Source organism: Eretmochelys imbricata, chromosome 13, assembly GCF_965152235.1.
Source record: "Eretmochelys imbricata isolate rEreImb1 chromosome 13, rEreImb1.hap1, whole genome shotgun sequence".
NCBI lineage: Eukaryota > Metazoa > Chordata > Testudines > Cheloniidae > Eretmochelys > Eretmochelys imbricata.
The window spans coordinates 16732584-16756569 of record NC_135584.1 but is presented as its reverse complement, the minus strand read 5'-3'; the positions used below and the strand labels follow the sequence as shown (position 1 = coordinate 16756569).

General features: G+C 42.1%; 1 protein-coding gene across 2 annotated transcripts; it reads right to left on the bottom strand.

Moving 5' to 3' along the window:
• Nucleotides 1–7218: 7218 nt before the first annotated feature.
• Nucleotides 7219–17042, bottom strand: SPATA2 (spermatogenesis associated 2). Of its 2 annotated transcripts, none has more exons than XM_077832219.1 (3): nt 16867–17042; nt 12063–12490; nt 7219–9343 (listed from the first exon to the last, which is right to left on the bottom strand). In XM_077832219.1, exons 2-3 carry the CDS (start codon nt 12378–12380, stop codon nt 8090–8092), a joined length of 1572 nt encoding a protein of 523 aa, XP_077688345.1. In that variant the 5' UTR covers nt 12381–12490; nt 16867–17042; the 3' UTR covers nt 7219–8089. The 2 variants fall into 2 exon arrangements, with proteins under 2 accessions (XP_077688345.1, XP_077688344.1); XM_077832218.1 differs by lacking the exon at nt 16867–17042 and adding an exon at nt 16712–16857.
• Nucleotides 17043–23986: the final 6944 nt, after the last annotated feature.

Here is a 23986-nt window from a genome sequence, read left to right as displayed (position 1 = left end):
TAGATAGAAGCTGAGAGGGACAATGATTCTGTCAGAGTAAAATAACATTAGTTGTGGCCAGTGAATCCACACAGCCACAGATCTACCGGTCATGCCCTTCCCCCAGGCTGCCATGAACAGAAGCATCAAGCTCTACATACCCCTATGTAGAGGCTTTGGGGCTGACACCCCACCGCTGCCACCACCACAAAAAATCCACTATTTCTCTTCTACTCCAGGCTTTCTATAGCCCTAAGCATTTAGGCCATAAACTGTAACACTACACTATGTGCCTGGCTCTACCTGATAATAAATCAATATCTTTAAAAAATTCACTGCCCAGACCCTCAGGGGACACAGACACACCTGGTGTGGGCAAGCAAGGTTTACTGGGCGGCGGAGATGTCTTTCTCTCCTCTCAATCACAGACTGCCACTGAGAAGTTCTACTGGAATATGCACTGGTATTCTAATCAGAGTCACAGGGTTATTTAGTATCCATGCCCGCTCACTTTTTGCATCTTTGCTAAGACTCAAAAGAAAATTCATTGTGATGAGAAACTAGGCTGAGACTCACCAAATTCACTTCACAAAGGCATCAGAGGGTAACTTTTCATCACTATTGCCTTCATGCAGATTTGGACCAATGACCTACAGGTGCAAGGTTCTATATATTTCTTGCTCATTCTCCATTTCCCATCTCCTCTTCTTGGAGAATCTTAGAGGCACCCTGTCTTCCAACAGAACAATTTACATGCTAAAGAGTAAAGAGACTGAGATTGTTTAAACATGGAATTAGTCAATGTTTTGGGACTTGTTTTCAGGCCGTGAGGGCTCCTGTACTGACTGTGGATACTGAAGGTTTAGGGCAAGCTACTGCAAAGAGGTCTTATGTGAAGGTGCTTCTTTGATAAAGGACGGGGGCATGCAACCACTAAGCCAACGGCTCCTCTGTAACAGCTGGCATTTTAAATCAGACACAGCCCACTATGAAAATATTACACATATACTGATGTGTAAGGTATTAGTATTAGAATATTCTCATCCCTTCAAGAAAACATGCAATCTTATTAATCTAAAGAGTTGCTTTCTACACTTCACCTATCATTCCTCTTTGATATAATTCATTACATTTTAAAAGTACCTGTTTTAAACAGAAGTATTACATAACACCTGAGTAAAGGAGTGGTTTTAGTAAGATCATCAACTCCTCACTTCAAATCACATACACATAGAGGTTTATGATAGACAGAGTCTGCATTTCCTTTGGGACCATTCCCTTCTTCAGCAGCTATATGTTGTACTTATCAACATTTGAGAGTTGAACACTTTGTGTTCTAGCAACTGGAGAGCCTTCAATATTTGCCTCTCTAAGGCTGGGTGTTGACTGTTTCCCACAAGGCTGTCAGAAAGGGTGTCAATGCTGGTGTCTAATAGTGTTCCTAGTGTATATGCTAAGGACTGATGTGTTATACAGATCCTCCTTGTGATTTTTAGTAGATTAGCAATTACTGGACCACGCAAGTTACAAGTACAGAGTGCTTTCTTTCTACAGTGCACAAGGGATGGATTGAGATATGTCAATCACAGACCACGTGGGAATAGGCCAGGCAGTTTGTGGGAATTCTCTCTCTCCCTCCTCTCCTACAAGGAGGTTAGATTTGACTCTAACTAGAGACCTGTAAACAGGCTGTTACTTTTAGATGTACTGCTTGGTAGCAGCTGTTTTGATTATCCGAGTTTTTGGCTTACCTATGCCTCTGGCAACAAACCTCAACTAGGTCACTCCCAGAGCTCATAGTCTAGCCTAATTTGAAAGTAAATAAGAGGGTAGAATTTGTGCATGTACAATAATGAGATGTGTAATATTGCCTCTAGTTCAGAAAGATCTCAGTGTTGTTGAGCTGTTAACAGCAATTTGGTTTACAATAGTGTAGTGTGAAACTCTTAGATAGGATAGTTAAAACAGAGCCTGTTACATACAAAGCAGTGCAAATAAAATGGGCCCTATTTAGGGAAGGCAAAAGTTTCTTTTCCACCAAAAGGAGTATTTTTTTAAGTTGAGCCCAAGCCTTTCCTTTCCCTCCCCCCGGCATGCTTGGCTCCTGTCCCCAGAAGTCGGCTCCGTCCCGCTCCTTACCCGGAGCGGCTGCCAGGTAGAGTGGCAGAATGTGCCCAGGAGTGCAGGGAGCCAGCACAATGGGAGAAGGAGAAAGCCACACCCCCACCGCCCCCCACACACAAAGGTAAAGTGAAGGGAGTGTCCAGTTTTTAAATATTACAAAGTTGGCAACCCTAGCTGAAGATGAAAGTCTTCTCCAGTAAGAGTCTGAACTTGTAAGCCACTTCCAAAGCAGGGAACAGGGCAGGCCTCAACTGGCAACAAGTAGCTGGAACACTCATGGAACACTTGCATCCGATGAAGTGAGCTGTAGCTCACGAAAGCTCATGCTCAAATAAATTGGTTAGTCTCTAAGGTGCCACAAGTACTCCTTTTCTTTTTGAATACAGACTAACACGGCTGTTACTCTGAAACCACTCATTATACTAAACATCTCAGGCCTGCTCCTGCACCACTGAGGCTAAGGGGAGTTTTGATATAGTCTTTGATGAGAATGGGATCCACTGAAAACTCACTGCAAGGAAAAACTGCTACATTTCTGGAAACAGTTTAGAAAACATTCTAAATTCTCACCGTAAATCAGGAATTGCTTTGATAGAAACTAGCCACAGAAAATGTACACCTTAGACTGAAAATTACAGGAATAGTAGTAGTCTGACCAGCAGCCAAGAAAGGAGCCTATTAGTAACTAATAGACACTGTTAAAATAATTAACATTTGACCTACCTTGAGCTAACTAGAATCTAGGCTTCAGTGGCTTCCAGATTCCTATGTGTGAAGAAAAGAATACTTTTTGATTCCAAGCAATTAAACAAACAAAAATTAAAGTGAGCGCTGAAGTAGGTTTTTATTTTTTTCTAAATTGGGCCCCCCATCTTCCCCATGCACAGTGCCATCAGATACACAGGGCCTGTGCCCACAATTCCACAAGAGTTTATTTCACTCTCGTGGCCTCACATGGATAGCCCAACCTTACATGTTGCTTCCCTGACTTTGTCTTTGTCTTCACTGTAGAAAGTCGTGTGTGTTCTTAACTCAGGTTAGCAGCTCGATTCAACCCTACAGGCTTTAACTCGGGCTGCTAACTTGTCCTCACTGCTATTTTAACCAGTTAGCTCACTGGAGTTAATAACCTGAGTTAAGTACATGCTTCCTCCCTCCCCCGGTGAAACACACCTTTTGCCACACAAGCCTACTAGCAGCTGTTAGCTGCTCCACAGCACAGGTACCTGTAAAGCCATACTAGAGGGTTTGCTGTGTTATTGCCCAAAGGTCCCAACAATCTGAACCGGGTCTGGGCACAGTATAAACAGACTTTATTCCCATCCCAAAGATCTTATGATGCTGTAAGGAGCAATATTATCTTCCACACATTACCACATGCTTGGAAACCTATTAAGTAAGCCTATCAGAGAAAGGAGCTGCTCCCGGGCTCGACCACCCGTCTCCCCACAAACCTGTGAAACCTTAACCATATAGTGTACCTACAAGTTTTCATGGCTTCAGAACAAAACCACCACTGAAGGATCCTCAGCATCACACCTAGACAGAGCAAAGGGTCAGACAGATTACCTGATCCAGTAATTTATGCCTTTGTACTCTGGAGCACAATGAGGCAACTGTCATGATGCTGGTGCATACAAGCAGAAAGTTATTTTAATTGAAAATGGACAGGGAAGGATAACAGCAAATGGAAGAGGCCATTGCCAAAGAATGTTTTCAAGATGGGTACAGCTGTAAAAAACTAGTGTAATTATAAAGAACAGATAAACAGTGCATTCAAGTTAAAAGCTCTCTCATAAGAATAAGCACAGATGTCTTAATAAAGCTGACCTTGAAGAAATAACAAAATTATATAATTTTAAGAATTAGGTGTAGAACATCCTACAAAAAAAAAAAAACCACTAAGAGCTTTCCTAGCCTTGCTCTCTTGCTATCTACTTACTACAATAATTGACACATTAGAAGTATTATCCAATGCTCAATTACTTTAAAAGGAAGCTGGACCATAGCCTAAATAGATACATTTGATATGTTACCTTACTTTGTCTAACACCCAACTTTGTGTCTCACTCAGAGGCTCAGCATGCTGGCAACATCATAATCACCACAGAGATCGGATCACTAAGATTTTAAAATCTCTTCAATATTCTTTAAAAAGAGGCAAATATATTATAGCCTTTAGCAGGTACTGTTGGATATTTTTCAATAAAACACACAAGGTGTTTAGAACCCAGAGGAATATCTTCCATAGAATACCTTTAGTGCAAATTATACAAGCTGTCAATCTCAAATACTTGACAATGTGTCTTAACTTTTATCAAGGCAATGGAGGAAGCAAAACAAATTGAACCATAACCAGAAGCGTCAGGCAGTAAGAAAGCAACAAATTTTTTGTACACGCATGAGAAATACATTAGCTCTGCATGCACAGAAGTCTAGGATGTGAGCCACTGCAAGAATGTTTTAGTTATGCTTCTTGGGCCTGATCCTCCCAGACATGCATCTGGAACTCTGATTTCTCAAATGATCTGGAAATAAATGGCTTTCAGGACTGGGCCTCTACTGGTTTAAGACAGACATTCACATAAGTTTTAAAATGTATTCAAACCCAAAGGCAGTCTAGTTTGGAATTTGGAAGATGGTTTTACTCCAAAACCAACAGGATGCAGCCAACAAGCTCAACTCAATTGCCAAAAAAAGCATGTGAATAGTTCCACTTATTTTACACTAAAGCTATAGCATATGTATGTACATCAGGAAGCTGACTTTAAAAACAGCACATATTATGTCCTCATAATGGTGAAGTCAATCAAGTCTGAGAAGTAAACTAAAGGAGGTTCTCACACCATACATATCTGCTCTGTATATCCTATATAGTCTTAGAAAACAACATGCCAATCTTCACATTATGGACCAAGCAAAATCATGCTGCTAGGTTTCTTAAAAAAACCAAAAAAACAAAAAAAAACCCTACTTTTTAAAGAGTCTATATTTAAAGAGACATTCTCAAATTTCATGAACTTGAGGCTCCTGGTTGACATACACTTACACACGAGTCAGTGCCCAAACGAGAAACCTTTGTGCAAAGCGTGTATACGAAACATCTAAATGCACTCAACTTCCCCCTCCCACACTCCATAAAGACACAGGCCTTTAAGAGAAGGCTCCAAAACATGTTCAGATGTTTTAACAGAAATCAGATGCAAAACACCTGCATTTTAAGTTAGCATATATTTTACTGTCTCAATCACAGCAACCTCATACAGTAAGATACACAAAAAATAGAGCATGGTATCACTTGCAATTCAACACAGTTTTGTACTACAGTATTCAATGACAGATATAAACACAGGACTTTTCCTTTTTAAAGCAAATATAGTAGTCCCTGCTATGTTCACTGTGTAAGTTACGTGGCATCACAGTTTTAGTTAATTACTGTAGTGAAAGTAGCAATATGGAAGTTGAACTAGTGAACTAGAAGGTACATTGTATAGCAGCCAAAACAGGCATGACACTTCAGAAAGATGAACAGAAAAAATAACTACCAAAATGAGAGCCACCCTAACAGACTGTATTTTAGTAGTAGTTTTAGTAGTTGTTTTAAATTCTGCACTATATACATACTGTATCTACATGTGTTCTATTTTATACATATATATACACACAGATACACACACACATACACACACACGTGTATTTATAAAAAAGCCATTAAGATTTTGAAAACCTTATCATTCATTTAAGCAATATTGAGCCTAGCTCAACAGTTCCCAAACTGTGGGTCACAATGCACCGTCAGTACATGGGGTCACAGAGGACAGACACCATTTTGCTCCATGCAGCATGACCTTGCACATACAGTGCAGACAAGGTCGCAATGCATGGAGCATGCCATGTTGTTCTACAAAATGGCATCTTCCATGTTATCTGGAGTCCTGGCAGGAAAGAATTCATTAAAATGGGGTCATGCCAACAAAAAATTTGGGAACCCCTGCTGTAGCCTTCAGAGTCAGCAAGATAATACATGTTTATAACATTTCCAGTTGCAGTCACTGGATTTGTCTTCTGATAGCTAACCACATGCCATTTACTTTATATCTTAATGCAAGTCACAATAGCCTCTCTTAACCTTCTACAAAATCAAGTTTCACTTTTTCTTTTGTATATCTGACACACTTATGGCTAAAATATTTTAGTAAGTTCACAATATTAACCTATTTAATTCCCCTCAACCCAAAACAATAAGACAAATTTGGTGACCAATCATTCATGCATGTTTTTCCACACAGAGTCAATGGATATTTGAAAAAAAACAAAAAACCTAGAATCAAACTGTTCAAAAACGTATTCTTTTAGTGCAAAGTGGATTAAATTTACACTTTAAATAATTTTAGATATTTCAAATGTTTGATTCCAATACTCAGATTAAGTTCCCTAATATTTTGTCTTAACTAGCTCGTCTGAATGTAAAAGAAAAAAAATAAAAGGGGGCTCTTGCAGATTTTCTTTTCCTCTAAGACTAAAGTCTGTCCATAGAAGATGTAGTTTAATTTATTACATGCTCTGTGGGCCAAACTGTACAGCACCCTGCACAATGGAATCCTGGTCTAGGACTAGGGCTCCTAGGCACAACAGTCATACAAATAAATAATAAGTTCTACTGCCCAATTCACGTCTACAACTGATGGATTTACTCCAATGGAAGTCATACAAGCTCTCTGAATTTTAATCAGATCACTGCCTTACCTGCTGAGCTATGCTATAGACTTTGCAGTGGATTTAGATGCAGAGTGTATCATCTATGCATACATAGTTCCCATAAGCATAAGGGAAGAAAATGCGCACTTAGGCCCAAAATCCCGCAGTCCTTACTCAGGTAAGACTCCAATTAATTTAGGAGAGGTCTCTCCTGAGTGAGAGCTTTGGGTTCTTTAAAGGAGGAAGCAAAGAAAACAAACTCTTTCTAAGCCAATAATATCAGTCTGCCACAGTGACTGTAGTAAACCATGAAATACAGTACATGTAAAAAATAAACAAAACAAAAACAAAGGGAAGCCATCCGAACAAATAACCCAGAGAGGCTTCATAGTTACAATGATTTTACCACTTTTAGAATTCAACACATTGAATCTATTTATTAAAAAATAAACTGTTTCCAAATCACCTATTTACAGTACAAAGAATGGGATTTAATAAATGTGCAACAGAAGATGAATAAAATCAGTACTCAACTGGAAAGACAACACTCCAGGCATAATTTAAGTGACATGTATACAGATTCACCTTTTAAAGATACCACACAGTAAAAACCAGTAGGATGGCAATACTAGAAAATAAAGCAAGAACTCTTTTCAAATTCAGATTGTATAAGTTTGAGATAAACATCTTGGGGGATGGAAGGGAGAAGAAGAAACATGAAGACATGAAGAGGAGTTGTCCCGGTGTTTACATTTTAGAGCTCAGGAAACGCAGCCAAACTCTTCAAAAATTAGTCCTTTTTGGCAACCAAGCAATTTGCAAATACTTCCTGCAAGTATTTTAAAGTTACTCTATCAAAACAGACAGTGATTCCACAATACACTGAAAATGTTGCTCTTAATTTCTTGATTTTATACTGTTATGTAGTTTTATTTGGGTGAGGCAATAACTGCAATGTAATAACAAAAGTGTGGTGTCATTTAAAGTGCAACAGCTGCCAAGTTTTAAAGGAAAATGTGCTCTTCTCTCCCATCTAATTGAAAAGCAGTTATCGGATAAGAATCACCTAAATGGTAGCAGCATGAACTCTAATGTATATGCAGCATTTGTGAAGCCACTAAAACTGAAACTGGCACTAATCATTGAAATGTATTTCCAAAAACTGCACACATCTGGTTGTTTTATATTTACATATAAAGAGGTCAGTATCATATTTGTTACCAGTGAAATCAGAAAATTCCATGTGTTTTTAGCCCTTGTTTATCCCCTCAAACACAGAATTTCAAGTTTATCTATAAACAAGGTGGGGCAGCTGGGTTGATTTATAGTTTAATTGATTGTTAGGCATGAATCTGTGTAGCTCACTCTTTCTACAGCAGGGATCATAATAGTAAGCATTGAGGCAAGCATCACATGAGACTTTTGAACAGAACGTGCATGTGTTTGCAGCTCCAGATCGGTTACAGAAGCTACAGCGCAGGGTGCCTGAAGGCTTGGATTTTGAACTGAGTTGAGCAGCTCTTTCTTGACTCTGAGTCTGTAATGCATACTGAGATTTCTCTCTTAAAGCAGAGCCAGGAGACAAGCCATCATTTGGAATTGTTTTGCTTGAATAACTGCTCTGTTTCACTGCTGGATATTCCTGCCTATAGATGAGCAGATTTTCACACTTTTGGCAAACAGAAGTGCCGCAAGTTATGCCACAATTCTGGCACTTGAGGGAAGTTGTCTCTTTGGCTAGATGCGTACGTTTGTGGTAAATGGGATTGACATCATTTCTTATTAGCCATACATCAGGTTTACTAGCTTCTTGTCTTTTAAAGTTTAACATACTTCTAGAATCAGGATCAGTATATAAGTCTAAGTCTTCTTGAGCAGAAAAATAGGAGTTGTAGGGGACATTTGTTCTTAACATGCCATTGGGATGGGATGAAATTGGCAAAAATTCATCTGAACACCCATGTGGAGAGCTTGACATAGTAAGAAGAGATGGTGATGGACGTATTATTTCATCTTTAATGTCATCTTCTGTATCAACCAAAATTGGTTCTTTTCTGAGACTCAATGAAGTCATCAATGGTGGTTTCTTGTTTTCCCAATAGCTGTCATATGTATCCACGGATTTAGAAGGCTTGCTTACTTTTGGCTTGAAGTAATCTTTAGAGGCTCTTTCACTAGCAGATTTCTGAAGAACCATGCGTGCCATAGAAGTGTTCAAGTTTTCTTTGCATTCTGTGCGCCGTTTCATAGCTTCTGAGCAGCCTCTTACATCTTCATTGCTATTTTTTCGCTCATTTACAACATCAAGCTCCGAATAACCTTTATCCTTCACTTGCAAGTGAATTTCAAGCAGTTGTTCACACTCTATTTTTGCCAAAAAGAGTTCAAATGAAACCATTTTCACATGGAAGTCATCAACCAGCTCTTTGAGCTTATACATGGTTCCCAGTTCTTGGACATACCCCATGTAGTTCAGAATCTGTCTTACATCCTCCTCAGGTAGTGTGGACTTTATATAATAAACAAAAGGTCCCGTGTAGGTCTGGAAGGGGGAAAATAAAGGAAAAAGTTAGGTTATAAGCTCAGTGGTGGACTAGATGCTCAGACACTACAATGCTGGGTACAATATAGGTACCTTGTGAGTCCTATCTAATCAATCTATGACAATCAAAGACTATGTGTACTCCACAAAAGTTGAACGCAAATTCTGCAGCATTCCTGTTTGACAGACTAAACATTCTGCATCAGCTTCAGATAAATCCAAAAAAGAAAGGTTTTGCTTAAATTTGAAGACCATATGATCAGCATGTAATCCTCCTGTTATTAAATTGTTTATTTTATGCTTCCCCTAAGTATTCCAGTTTTAATGTACCAGAAATTGAATTTACAACACAACTGCACTGTACAAGCTTTGGGGGGGGGAAGGTGGAGGTTTCAGAAGCGGGTAGTGGACAGCTAAATATTTAAGAATCTGGAAAGTTGTGGCCGTATTGGGAATATGGGATCACAAAATTAACTGGATATTTCTGCTAAAGCAGTCAGTGAAATAGTTAATGTTGACATTAAAAACTTATCCGATATACTGAAATGAACGATGTTAGTTCAAATCTCAGCAAATACTTCAGGATGTCTGCAGACCGGAAAGGAGAGTGCTGCATTGGTTTATGTTGTTCACATTTCAAAGGTTTTCTTCATACTATAAGTGTTTGAAACATTTTTAAATGACAGTTCATATTTGGAGCACACCTCTGCAGGAAGGGATGGATTTTATAGCAAATTCTGCAGCCATGAAGCATTGACAATAATCTGTGCTTCAGCTGCCCTATCTGAAATGGACGTAACATTTATTACGTGCATTTGCAAAGTGCCTCAGATGAAAGGTGTTTCGCATGCTAATAATTATTAAGGACAGAAAATTCCTCAAGAGGAGGAGCAAGTCTCCTGGGAAAGAAGCTAAAAATACAAGCCTAAGATGCAACACGCATGTAAATGCAAGTGTGTTCTAGGCCAATTTTTACAAAGGTCTATTAGGTACACTCTTTTCTAAACATCCAAAGCTATGGGATTACCCACTCTGAGAAACTCAAGAAGCACTTGCTCACTGATTCAGACAGAAAAACACAGCAGCCAAATGAATTATTTGCAACTTTGTGAAACACTGTCCCAAACTTATCTTTTATTTTTGGGAACTAACTGACCTTTCTTCTGAGCTGCTTAGCTTAATGCAAATATCTGGCCAGGGACAATCATAATATTTTAAAGCAAGGAGTTCACTCAAGTCAATTTGTACAACATACTTACAGTTTTTTCTTTCAAATGACTATGCGTCAAAAAGCTAATGAAGACGTCTCACTTCAAAACTTCTTAGTACTTTTTTTTTAAACAAAATCTCAAACGTTGAGCTGAGGTGTAGCAGTGAGTGAAATATTTCAGTCTGACCAGAGCTAACAGCCTTCAATATTGTTGACAAAATTGACTCCAAACAGGATGATGGTTTACAGTGTTTGAAATGGAAGGTAAATTCTACATTTTCTTAAGCCTTAGTCATGTTTTATATATCAAGAGTCTACAGTAAAAAACAAGGCTTGTGGGGGACGACGAAACATATGGATCCATAAGAAATATCCCTTGTGATGCAACATAGCTGAGATGTTTGCTCTGACTGGAGTTCAAATCCTATACTGGGTCACAAGTGGAAATTATTTGGATCTGTCAACCTTATACATAGTGGTAAAAAGAACCACAATATATGACCAACGTCTACAATGTTAGCATCCCAAGAGGTGCCCTAGACTGGAATAGTCAAGATCTTACCACTCAGGACTTCAGTGCAATGAGGAATTAGACATATGTAGAGTTCTACAAGTCTGGAATAGTTCCCCCTCCCCACCTCTCCAAGATGTAATAGAAACTACTCAATGCACCATGAATTTTTTCTTTTAAAGGACACTGTCAAATAGTTTAGTGTATAGAAAAATGCTTTGTAAGACTATATTAGAAGTATTTATAGGCAACTTTCCAAAAACAATTTTCTGTCTGGATTTAAAATTTCACCTACGGTGTTCACAACTCAAACACTGCAGCTTTGAACCAGTATAAATGAGAACCCAAAGACAAGACCAGACTCCAAACTGGCAGTGGAAGAGATGCTAACTAGTCTGCTTCCATGGTCTACTCTAAGCTGAGCTATATAAAAGTATTAAACAAATAGCACATATGATGAGAAGTATATTAGGGTTTTAAATACGATCAATCTCAAACAAAGACCCGACACAGGTAAGGAATTTGAAAGGACATTAAAAAAATCAAGGCTCCATGTGATCAGGAATGAAGAAAGATGTTCTTAAAACAAACTAAAGAAGTTAGCTTGCCATTGTGAAAGGAGTTGAGGTTCCCAATCCAGTGCCTGGTAAACAAGTGTCTACTTCACAAAACAGTGCACATTGCAATTAGTGCTAAATTAATAGCAGTGCTGGCAAAAAGGGCAAATATTGAGTGAACTTAAAAGTCAACTATCCATTCACCCTAGCGGTATTCCCCTGCCGTCAAAGTCAGGATACAACAGTAGGCTGAAGGGAGGGGGAGAAGCTTGCACTGATTCTGCTTTTGTTGTGCCTGTTTTATGGATACAGAGAGGATTTCAGACTCCAGGACTGCCTATCTGTCACCTTTCAGCAATGTAAAAAATACTTAGGAATAAAGTTAGATGAAACTACAAATCATTGTTCTAATATATTACCACCATATGTGAGACTTCTTACCTTTATAGTTTTGAATTCCTTCTTCCAAGGGTAAAGAAAGAGATTAATTCCTACTATCTCCAGCATAGCGAATGCACTATGGAGAGAACGTAAATTTGAGGATTTCAGGGATCTTAGGGAATTTTCAGCCATATCATAAAATTTAATCAACCGGAATCTATAAAAGGGATCAATCTTGGGAAGGCAGAGTAAGGCTGATGCTGCCACTCGCAGATATTCATCATTAACAGGGCGCTGTTTGCTGTCAGAAGCATTCAATTTGGATTCATGGAACTGTACATACTTCTTAAATAAATCGTCTTTATATTTCGTATCCATTGAAACAGGACTTTGGCTCACTCTTGGGTGGCTACCTCGTCTCTTCCATGGTTATTCTGCAACAGGCGGATTACTGAGCCTTTTACAAGTTTTCAGTAACTGTGATTCTTCTGGAATAGAAAGAAAAAACAAAGACAAGTCATTACAGCTGTATTACGCCAGCATGCCTGTAATTCCACATACCCACAGGAGCCTGTGAAAGTGTGCATAGAACAGTGGACCCCAACCACAAACTCTTCAGGCTTCTGTAACCATGTAATAGGTGTACTGGTCTTTTGGTGCCCCCTGGAGAGCCCTTCACAGTCATTGTACACTCTTCTCCAACTGCATCCTAGAACAAAGCCAAGCTAGAGACTGATATAGACATTTGGGAGTTAAATCCCAGCAATAGGTCCACAACAATTTCCCCAAGTCCCATCTGGCAAGGCATCCCTAGCCCCAAAGAAATCAGGTGCACGTGAGCCTAAAGAGAGCGGAGATGCTTTTTGGTCCATAAGAATAGAATGGTTTGATGAGTAAAAGCAAGGGTGTGGTGCGATGAAAACAAAGTGACCTGTTTATATTGTTCTGGGGCTAATGAGTTAAATTGCATGAAGAGAACTATAATCACAGACTTTTTAAATCTATTATTTTGCTTCTTCCAGAAAAAAAATATATAAACAAACATGAACTGCTCCAAAAGGGTTCTTTCTAGTTAACTCAGGACTTCTGCTGTGATTCTCTCTAACTGCATGGACTGGACAGCCCAGCACTCTAGTCTTTCTATTTGTACCTTATCTGTAAGCCTCTGTGTGCTCCTGATATCTTATCCAGCTGTGCATATCCTACCCTGCCAAGCAGGTGGGGCGGCTTGACACGCATCTTATAACTGTGGAAGAGGTCACATGCAACTGAACAAGAGGCAGGGGGCAGCAAGTGGCACAGCCAAGATTTTAGCCTGAAACTGGCAGTTACATTAAAAGCTGGGATCCCTACTTCTAACAGCTAGTAGGGGCCCTGCTTGGACCCATTATGCTGGTGTAGTACAAAACCTTCATTACTTATGCTTTTTACAAGTGTATTAATATTTGTGTTTCTACTTTAGCGACTTGATGGCTCCTGCATAGGCAAGCCCTTTACACTGGCTTCCAAATGCTACCGAAGCTGAGATGTATTTGTGTGGCCCTGATGTCATCCAGATTCTACAGAATACAACCTCTCATTTTTAAAGAAAATATACTTCTAGTCCTTATGGTTGTGAAAACCTCCCAACTGTGAACCAAATGTAAGTCAATGGAGTGTTGCCTTTCTGAGTCTGCAGTCAACCTGAAACAATGACTCAAAAGTGTAAACTCCCCAACCCACATTAAGCCCATGTAAATGCCACCTGTAATTATTCAGTTGCTAATCATTTTAGCAGATGGGAATGAAGCCCGGGGGGGTGGAGGGGGAGAAGAGAGAGAGGATAATGAGAATTTCTGCTGGACAGAAGATGCATCAGGAAGAAGAAGAACAGGGTGGAAAAAGAGGACGAAGAAGAAAGAGAAACAAAGGTCCCAAATTCAAGAATATTCTTTCACCAAGTAATGCTGAATACAACAATGAGGAAGTGAACAAACAACAAGTTAGAAGTTGTTTACAAGCGATCTTTGTGCAAGCTTCCCTCTTGATATCAGTGAGAGTTCTGCTGTGAATTACAGGGAATATGGAGTCCTAAATTCATACCTCAGCCCAAGATCCACAAATAAAAATGCAATTGAGTCTTCTCCACAGGAGGAGTTTAGTGCCCCTTCCCTAAAGTTATTTCTTTATTTGTATAAAACAGAACTGGACAAAAGCAGCAGAATGCCACTACTCAACCACCACCTCCCTCCCAAATTAAATAATTAGGCTATGCAAAAGAGCTCTGATTGTTTCCAGTCAACTGGGACTTTCAAACCAGTCTTGATAAGAGACTTAAACTGCGAACAATCCTGCACTAGAATGGAGCTGGATCAGATATCCTAACCTCCATCTCTGTTTTCAAAAATTGTAGGATACAGCAGTTACATGAATGGGGCATTAAGATTAGGAAGTCCCCTAAAGACAAGTAAGTCCTTCGTAAAGATTTTATGAACTGTGACATTCATAATCATCTCCAGCTCCCATGACTTGCCATTTGTGGCAACAGGATTTCACAGAATCATAGAATATCAGGTTGGAAGGGACCTCAGGAGGTCATCTAATCCAACCCCCTGCTCAAAGCAGGACCAATCCCCAGTTTTTGCCCCAGATCCCTAAATGGCCCCCTCAAGGATTGAACTCACAACCCTGGGTTTAGCACGCCAATACTCAAACCACTGAGCTATCCCTCTCCCAATTTCAGTCTCTAAGGCTTTCACCAACACTTAAAAAAAGAAGAGTATTGTATTGAGCACAAGAAAATGCTTAACACAAAAATGTTTTTGAATGTTAAGACATCCTAGATCATGATTAAGTTTATTAAAAGACAGAAGACTACAAGGTACATTCATGTATCACTCTCAACCAAAGCCATCAGTTTGCTTATAAACTGTAGTATTTCAGGTAAGAAGTGGTGTCCCAGAAGTACTAAAACTCTTCAAATGACAAAACTAAAGAAAACTAGGTGACATATTAAGCACAATAAGACAATAAATGTGCCACCTTCAGAAGTGTGATTACATTAGAAAAAGCTGAATTACCATTGGCAATTTCAGAGCAATCTATAGGGAAATCAAATAATTCTGTCCCACTAAGAATAAACAAAACCCACCCAGTCTCAGATTAGTCTTTAAAATGGTTTCTAAAGCATCTGACAAGAAAAATCCCCTGACCCACAGAAGAAAATCCCCCTGCTATTTCTGCCATAAATCTTAACTACACAAATTGGTTCCATTCAAAATACTCATTAGCTCTTTGAATCAGGACTTTATAAGAGGGATTCCTTGACCCAGAAAGCGAGAACATAACTTTCATATTACACTGAGCTACACAGCATGAAATGTGGCTGAACCATCAAAATAATTTTACCACAAACCCACAGGCATATCCCCTGAATAGCAATTTGAGGTTGAGAGGCTCATGCAACAGGGTCTCATCGAGCAGGCAGCTATTTTTATTTTAAACCGAATTCAACTGAACCTAAAAAATAAACTGACCCGGTGTACCCAGCTCAATCAGTTTCTGAACCTATAGCTAATTGAGTGAAACCCTGATCTAACCTAGCATCCTTCTCAATCCTGTTTCCATGGTATGCTGTTTGGGAAAACTGAGCTCTCTCCTCACTTAACATGTTGCCAATTCTACATTTTCAAAGAGAGCATTCTCCTGGAATATTCTTCCACTGCTAATCATCAGCTAATTCTGCCTCTGAGCCTTCCTGGGACAGGTACAAAGTCAGGAAAAACTTTATTAGAAATCATTGCTGGCCTTCAGTTATCTACATGGGCTCCCATCCTCTCCACTCCTTCAGAGTATGTTTACACTCAAAAACCAACCAACCAAACACCACAGCATCAAGCCTCAATTGACTCAGGCTACAGGGCTAAAAGTGGCAATGCAGATATTCCTGATCCCTCTGGAACTCAAGCTCTGAGAACTCTTTCCCTCCCCCCGGATTTCAGAGCTGCAAAACATCTATGCGGCTATCATTACCCCGACAGTGAGCCCAAGTCTGTTGACTAGGCTTTGAGACTTGCTGCCATTTGGGAGTTAGGGGAACTTATTTATTTATTTTTGCAATGTAGATGGACCCTTAGGACCCTTTTCAAAACCTGTTGTGCATGAGATAGTCAGTGGAAGACCCTTGTCTGTATACACTACGTCGTGGCATGCGGTTCTTCCCACAGATCCCGAGGCCAGAAGGGAACATTGGGATCACCTCGTCTGACCTCCTGCCCAACACAGGCCATACAACGTCTCCAAAACGATTCCATGGGCAGATCTGTACACCCTTCGCGGCATCTTCGCTCAGCCCCCCGGGAGGAGGAAGTCTCCGATCACACTACTGGGGCTGAGGGAAACCAAGGGGAGCCCGAGATCTCTCGGGCCCTTCCGCACCTGTGCTTGGCGGGGCGCTGGGCGACAGGGCTGCACCTAGCCAGACAAACCTCCCCCGGCTAGTGAAAGCGAAACCCAGAGCCCGCGCCCCGGGGGCCGGCAGCGGGGCCGGCCGGGCACCTCGCACCGGCAGGCGCACGAGAGCCGGGCGAAGCGGGGGGCGACAAGGACCCGCAGCGCTGACGACCAGGAGCCACCCGCGGGCACCCGAGAGGGACCGCCCGGGGACGGGCAGCTGGGACAGGGCCCTGCTCGCCCTCGGGGCTCTCCCCAGCTGGGGCCGCCTCACTCACAGCTCGCAACGAGGGGAAACCGGGCCCGGGTCCCGCGACCAGCCGCCACTGCCGCGCGCCTGCAGGAAGCCACCGGTGCCCCGGCTACAGACCCCCGTCCTCGCTCAAGCAGCCGGAAGTGACCCCCGTGCGGGCGAGTGGGGAAGCATACGGACCCGGAAGAGCTTTGGCGCATGCCCAGTGCTCTCGGGAAGGACTCGACAGCCGCCTTAGCTCGTAAGGGAGCTCTCCGCCCCTCTCCGCCAGCGAGGCCACCGCATGCCCCGCTCTCCAGCCGAAGGGAAACAGCGGCAGCCACAGTAACCCGGCAGCAAATCAGTTTAGGGACAAGAAGTGACGTAATACGGGTCCAGGTTCTCCTTGCGCATGCGCCACTCGTGGGCCTTGTGATGTCATAGAGGGGGATTTAAAGGGCTAGAGTAGCCTCGGGCAGGTCTTTTCCTGTCATGGTCTCCTGCCCTGAGGGCTCTTCCTATAGGCCTGCAGGGTGCCTGGGGCCTGGCTACCCCTTTGCAGCAGGGCCTAGGCTGGAAGTGGCCTGCTAAACAAAACTGGGCTTTTCACGACAGGGCGAGTCTGAGGGCAGGGTGCTGATTGTCCTGGGATGTGCCTGAGGGCAGGGTGCTGATTGTCCTGGGATGTGCCTGGCCACTGCCAGCCCAGCTGGAACTAAAGTCCCAGGTACTTCAGCTGGAGCCGTGTTTGGTGAGGGTGCCAATGGATCAGCCTTTGAGGCACTGCCTAAGGGCTTGGCTACACTATAAAATTTAGTTAATGTGAGTTGACGTACAGCCACGGCAGTAATTAAAGTGGTGTTTCACGTCCACACTATGCTCCTTCTGTCGATAGTGCGCATTCTCACCAGCAGTGCTTCCACTGACTGAAGTGGGGCATTGTGGCGCACTGACTGCTTGAGCCCTCCCCCCACTCCGCCCCAGGTCTAACAGCCCGAGCTGCTGGCCTGGTGCGGGCTCACAGCTGGAGTATGGGGTTGGCAGGTTCCCTGCAACACAGCAGCCAGCCTGTGAGTGCCCAACTGGAGCCAGGATTCTGGGAACTGACATCACACCACAGCAGCAGCCCTGGGAGCCTCATCTGCAGGCAGGATTCTTGGTGCTGCTAGGCTCCCAGCTGCAGAGCAAGGAGCCTACCAGCTTTGAAATTGACATTCTTGTCAGTTTCATGGAGGCTCTTATTTCATATTTTGGCTCCTGCTCCCAGGGGCTCCAGCTGTCAGCCCTGTATGGGACTGACAGCCAACGGGCAATGTAAACAACACAGTGTCTACAAGGACATTGTATTGCCCTAACTACATTGACCTAAACAGAGCCTCTCACAAAGGTGGAGTTATTAAATCGGTGTAGTGGCAATTTACATGAGTGGGAGCAACATTGTACTATAGAAACTTACAGAGTTAGGTCGATGTAAGCTGATGTACACTAACTCTGTAGTGTAGACCAGGCCCCAGTGACTGATAAGCTCCTCAGAGGCTTTGCAACCAATGCCTCACAATAGGATAAAGCTGCCACCCCACAGAATCCACCTTGAAAAGTAAATGCTGTCTCTGAGCCTGGGCCTGGCTACCTGTGGATGATTTAACTGTCAGAAAATGGTCTGGGGTGGAAAAAATATTCTGAATACTTTTAAAGTTTTGAGCTGGTTTAGTGGTTGTTTCATGACCTATGCTGCACAGAAATCCAGAGAGGAGGATGAGTCTACAGCTATAGGTTCCAAAATTGCCAATACATTACCAATGCTGTGTATTCAAAGAACATGGTTCAGCACCCCAAACCATGAGACTTGAAAATAAGTATGGGGGGGTTACAGAGTAACAGCCGTGTTAGTCTGTATTCGCAGAAAGAAAAGGAGTACTTGTGGCACCTTAGAGACTAACGAATTTATTTGAGCATGAGCTTTCGTGAGCTACAGCTCACTTCATCAGATGCATACCGTGGAAACTGCAGCAGACTCTATATATACACAGAGAATATGAAACAATACCTCCTCCCACCCCACTGTCCTGCTGGTAATAGCTTATCTAAAAGCCATTTCCAGCACAAATCCAGGTTTTCTCACCCTCCACCCCCCCACACAAATTCACTCTCCTGCTGGTGATAGCCCATCCAAAGTGACAACTCTTTACACAATGTGCATGATAATGAAGTTAGGCCATTTCCTGCACAAATCCAGGTTCTCTCACTCCCTCACCCCCCTCCAAAAACCCACCCCCATACACACACAAACTCACTCTCCTGCTGGTAATAGCTCATCCAAACTGGCCACTCTCCAAGTTTAAATCCAAGTTAAACCAGAACATCGGGGGGGGGGGGGTAGGAAAAAACAAGAGGAAATAGGCTACCTTGCATAATGACTTAGCCACTCCCAGTCTCTATTTAAGCCTAAATTAATAGTATCCAATTTGCAAATGAATTCCAATTCAGCAGTTTCTCGCTGGAGTCTGGATTTGAAGTTTTTTTGTTTTAAGATAGCGACCTTCATGTCTGTGATTGCGTGACCAGAGAGATTGAAGTGTTCTCCGACTGGTTTATGAATGTTATAATTCTTGACATCTGATTTGTGTCCATTTATTCTTTTACGTAGAGACTGTCCAGTTTGACCAATGTACATGGCAGAGGGGCATTGCTGGTTAGTTTGCTTTTGGTTTTTGAGCTTTTAAGTTTCACGTTTTCTACCTTTTTCTAAAACCATGAGCTAGAAACATACTTTTAAATGAAAATTGAGTTTTTCATGTAATTACAAGAATCCAGCAGCTGAGGTTTTAGGAAAAAAACATTAAATATTGTAAGACTTGTGATCAAGCTGCAAGAATTGGCAACATAGCATGATATATTTCTTGGGCCACCCATAGCACTCCAGCAGAACTACTAAAAAACAACCACTTGTGGGGTGGCAACAGCAAGCTGCACTACAGTAGAAGGAAGGGAAGCTTAGACAGGGTCACTGCGTTACTAGTCCTGTTTATAATCGGGATGGGAGGGGATTTTGAATGACCCCAAAGAATCAGAACCTTGGTCTTACATCTCATCTGAAAGATATTAAGGCCACTTCCAGCAGCACAATTTTCTCCATTTCTAAGGAAGGAGAAATTTGTTCCATCATAATCATAGCAAAAAATTAATTGTCCTTTTAAATAATGCAGGATGTGGCTACTAAGTCAAAACAATGAAATCAATTGATAAATCATGATATAATTATTTTATAAATTGCTCTAATATCTGCTTGGTTTGAAAGCCATAAAATAAAAGCAGCATTATCCTTTTCTAAAAAGGTCAATATTTCTTCCATAGCCAGAGCAGCCTTGAAGGTAAATGAAGGGGAAAATAGTATTACATTTTGTTACTACAAGACACTCAAAACCATACGCAAGTAATAACATAATGAATAAAATGTGGACAACCTACAGCCTTTAGGCTAATGTCAAAAGCCAGGCAGATTCTGCCTGCCAACTACAATTACTTACCCTCTGTTGCTTTAGCTATTTTTAAAAGTATTTGTTTGTTTTTAGTAACAGGCAATGTTCCCTCTAATTTTTTGACAGCAGTGTGCACAAAAAATTCCTTCTGTGCAAATTGTTGTGCGTGTGGTATTTCACCGTGTGTGCGGGGTTTAGGATCTGTGTGCACGCACACAGCTTAGAGAGAACAGTGGTAACAGGAACATTTACCTCTTGTTTCACTTAAGATCAGTCTGAAACTAACAAACTCCATTTCCTTTACATTCTGCTTGAAGGGAGCTGATTTTTAAAGTCCAAGCCTGTTCACTTTTTCCGCTATGTGAACCATAATAGGCTTGTTGTTCTACTAACAATGTTTAGATTCTAAGGCTGCTGCTGGTGAGTGCTAATATGTTTTACAGCTGAATAGAAGCTGAGTGTTTTGCAAGACCAACTCAGAATGTTTCTCAGGGTATGGCTACACTATAGTTGTTCTTTCTCTGCATCTTCAGTGCCTTGTGTTCCACATATGGCAGGAGACTCCATCTGATAGAGCACTCAGTGAATTCAGTTTTCAGGAGGACTATATCACTTTCAGCAGCAGCAGCAAAGTGTTAGCAAAGTCTAAACTATAAGACAGAGAGTCAGGCACCATAAGATAAGGGCTTGAATCTGACACAGTAAAACTTTTACAAGTGAATCCTTATTTTTCAGCTGATTCAGAAATTGAAACTCAGGATGAAATCTACCCGTGGATATGCATGTGCTGTTAGTATGGGTGTTGTGAGCACAGTTCTGAGAAGAGAAGAGAGACCTTCTGTTATTGGCAATGTATCCCTGGCTTTGATTTTCTAATTCTGCTAGTTAAGTGACAAGTGCCACTTGGCACATGAATGGAAACATTTGGCTTCACATATACAGTATGTTTTCCTCCCGTATTTTTCCCTCTGTCTTCCTGATTTGCATTTCACACCACTCCTCTCTCTATAACTTCCTCCTAACCTAATGTTAATTCTGAAACATTCAAAGTTTTACTTAAATCTTGCATAGTGGGACAGTGTGTTGGAACAATATCTGCAAAATGCCCCATGAATAAATTGCGCTGCCCCTGCCCTTAGCACCATCCATGCAGCTCCCAGCTAATTAGAGCTATGGAGGTGGTGCTTGTGGGTGCAGGCAGTTCATGGAGACCCGCTGCTCCCCTTCCCCGCAGGGGTTGCAGAGACATGCTAGCAGCCTGCCGCTTCCAGGAGTGGCATGGGGCCAGGTCAGGCAGGCAGCCTGCCTGAGCCCCGCTGCGCCAGATCAAGCTCAGATCCTTGACTGTTTCGCCTGGAGCGGCACTCAGGCAAGCTCAGAGGGACTCGGGACCATTCGTTCAGGATTGGAGGTGACTTTTAGTGGCCCGGAAATCACGATCGACTGGCAGAGGCTCCAGGATCGACCAGTCAATCGCAATCGATGGGTTGGTGACCACTGATTTAAAGACTTCACATTACAGAGAATCCACCATTTACATTAGTTTAAATCTGCAAGTGACCTGTGCCCCATGCTACAGAGGAAGACAAAAATACCCCAGGGCGTTTGCCAATCTGATGTGGGGGAAATTCCTTTCTGACCCCAAATATGGCGATCAGTTAGACCCTTCAAATGTGGGCAAGATCCACCAGCCAGAAACCTGGGAAAGAATTATCTGTAGTAACTCCAAATCCTCCCCATCTAGTGTCCCATCACTGGCCGTTGGAGATATTTGCTGCAGTCACAGATCAGCTACATGCTGTCGTAGGCAGTCTCATCATACCATCCTCTACATAAATTTATCAAACTCAGTCTTGAAGCTGGTTAGGTTGTTTGCCCCCCACTGCTCCCCTTAAGCACAAAAGATTCACTGTACTGTATCAGACCATCGGTCTGTTAAAGTCTTGATCCTATATCTCACAGCTGAAGTGTTGCATATGTAAGTCCGATGAGCAGGAGCATAGGGGAACCCAGTTCTGCATTAATGGTGTAACCCACTCACCTCCTGGGTATGGTGTTCTTTCCCATCTAGTGGCACCGAGACCACTTAGAGAGAGAGATATTCATGAAAAAAGAAAAGGAGTACTTGTGGCACCTTAGAGTCTAACAAATTTATTAGAGCATAAGCTTTCGTGGGCTGTAGCTCACTTCATGAGTTGCTCTACAGCCTTAGCTGACAGCCAGTTGGCTTTCAGCTCATGCACTAAGCTCTAGAGTCCCCAGTTTGATCCTGCCCACCGGGGTCTGTCAGCATTAGAATGGCAGTGCTTCTGCATGGCTGACAAGTAACTCCTGACTAAAAGCAAAATTAAGGCTCAGCAATCATACAACTAAATATTTCACTGGAGTGATAAAGATGCTATTTAAGGCCACCTCTCTTCAGACATGGCCATTCTTCTCCTGGCATTAGCTTCTTTTTCACCCCGCACTGTTGCAGTGGAGTAGACATGCAAGGGGCTTGACACTTATTTGCTCATTCCACTTTGAGCCTGATCCAAAGCCCATTCAAGTCAATGGGAACCCTTTCATTGACTTCACTGGGCTTTCAATGGCCCCCAGTGCTTAGTACTTGCACCCACACATAGCTTCTGCTCACACTTAACAGCAGTGCTGCAGCCTTATGCTCCCTGTTGCACAGTGAACAAGGATTTACAAGATCAAATCGTAAATCATAAGGTGACCTGCCACCAAATAGTGGCTAATACCTGCCATTTCAGGGGAATATGAAACATGCCAATAACACACTTAGTCAGTTGTTCAATATTGTATATGGCATGACAGAGTTTAAAGAATTTAAGCCATGAGGCATGAGATTTGGCATTCCTATTTTAGCATTACTACAAATATTTCTGGCCATATTTTCTAGCCTGTTTTAAAGTCAAGATTCGGTTTCAGTCTTTGATCTCCTGATGCAGTGGACTCTCCAGGCTAACTAGTCAATATGGGGGAGAAAGTAATGTTTTAAATTTACCTCCCCAGTGCATTGTCACCTGTTGACCTCCCCATAATATGGGATGGCATGAAGAGATGGTGCTGAGCTCCTTTCACTAAACTAGTCATAATCTGAAATATCTCAACCAAAGCCCCTTATTCTTCTGCACCGTTTCCCCCCACTCTCTCAGATATGTGCAGCCCCAGTCTCTAATCATCTTCAGGGTCCATCTCCTATCAGTGTCATGCCATATACTCTTACACATTTCTAGTCCAGGCTGTTTCAATAGAGGTGAAAGATGTGTTCTCATGTTAATTATAATAATCTTACATTTATATAGTACCTGAATCCTAATTGTTAATTAGTATTATTAATCATGTTTATTACAAGAGTAGTTAAAGGTCAACCAAGAATGGGGACCCCATTGTGCAAGGCACTGTACAAACAGAGTAATGGATGGTCCCTGCCCTGAGGAGTTTAAAATTGAAATAGACCAGACAGACACAGGGCGGGTGAAGGGGTACGCCACACAAGCTGAGTGAACAATGTGATGGCAACAAACATGTTACTGCCACTTTTTGGGGGGAGTGGAGCTACTTAGGAAAGGCTAAGCTAAATGTGGAAAGGGAAGAGCAGAGGGAACGGGCAGGGGAGAAGACGTACGAGAGGCAAGTGTGGAGTAAAGCAGAGGTGAAAGGACTGTGAGGGGGGAGGGTTACAGCAAAGAGCCAATCTGCACAGGGCAGAGAATGGCCACTCAAAACGAGAAAGTTCTCTGAATGTCTAGAGGTCTCTGATATGGCTGCCAGCTGGAGTCTGTGGCTCCATCCTTCTGCAGTTACCTTTCCCCCTAAGGCCACATGGGAGGAGG

Excerpts from the sequence above, each read along its gene's own strand:
- SPATA2 (XM_077832219.1), bottom strand. The coding sequence starts at position 12,380 with ATGGATACGAAATATAAAGACGATTTATTTAAGAAGTATGTACAGTTC. Across the intron at positions 9,344-12,062 it reads AGGAATTCAAAACTATAAAG|ACCTACACGGGACCTTTTGT; the intron begins GTAAGAAGTCTC and ends TCCCCCTTCCAG.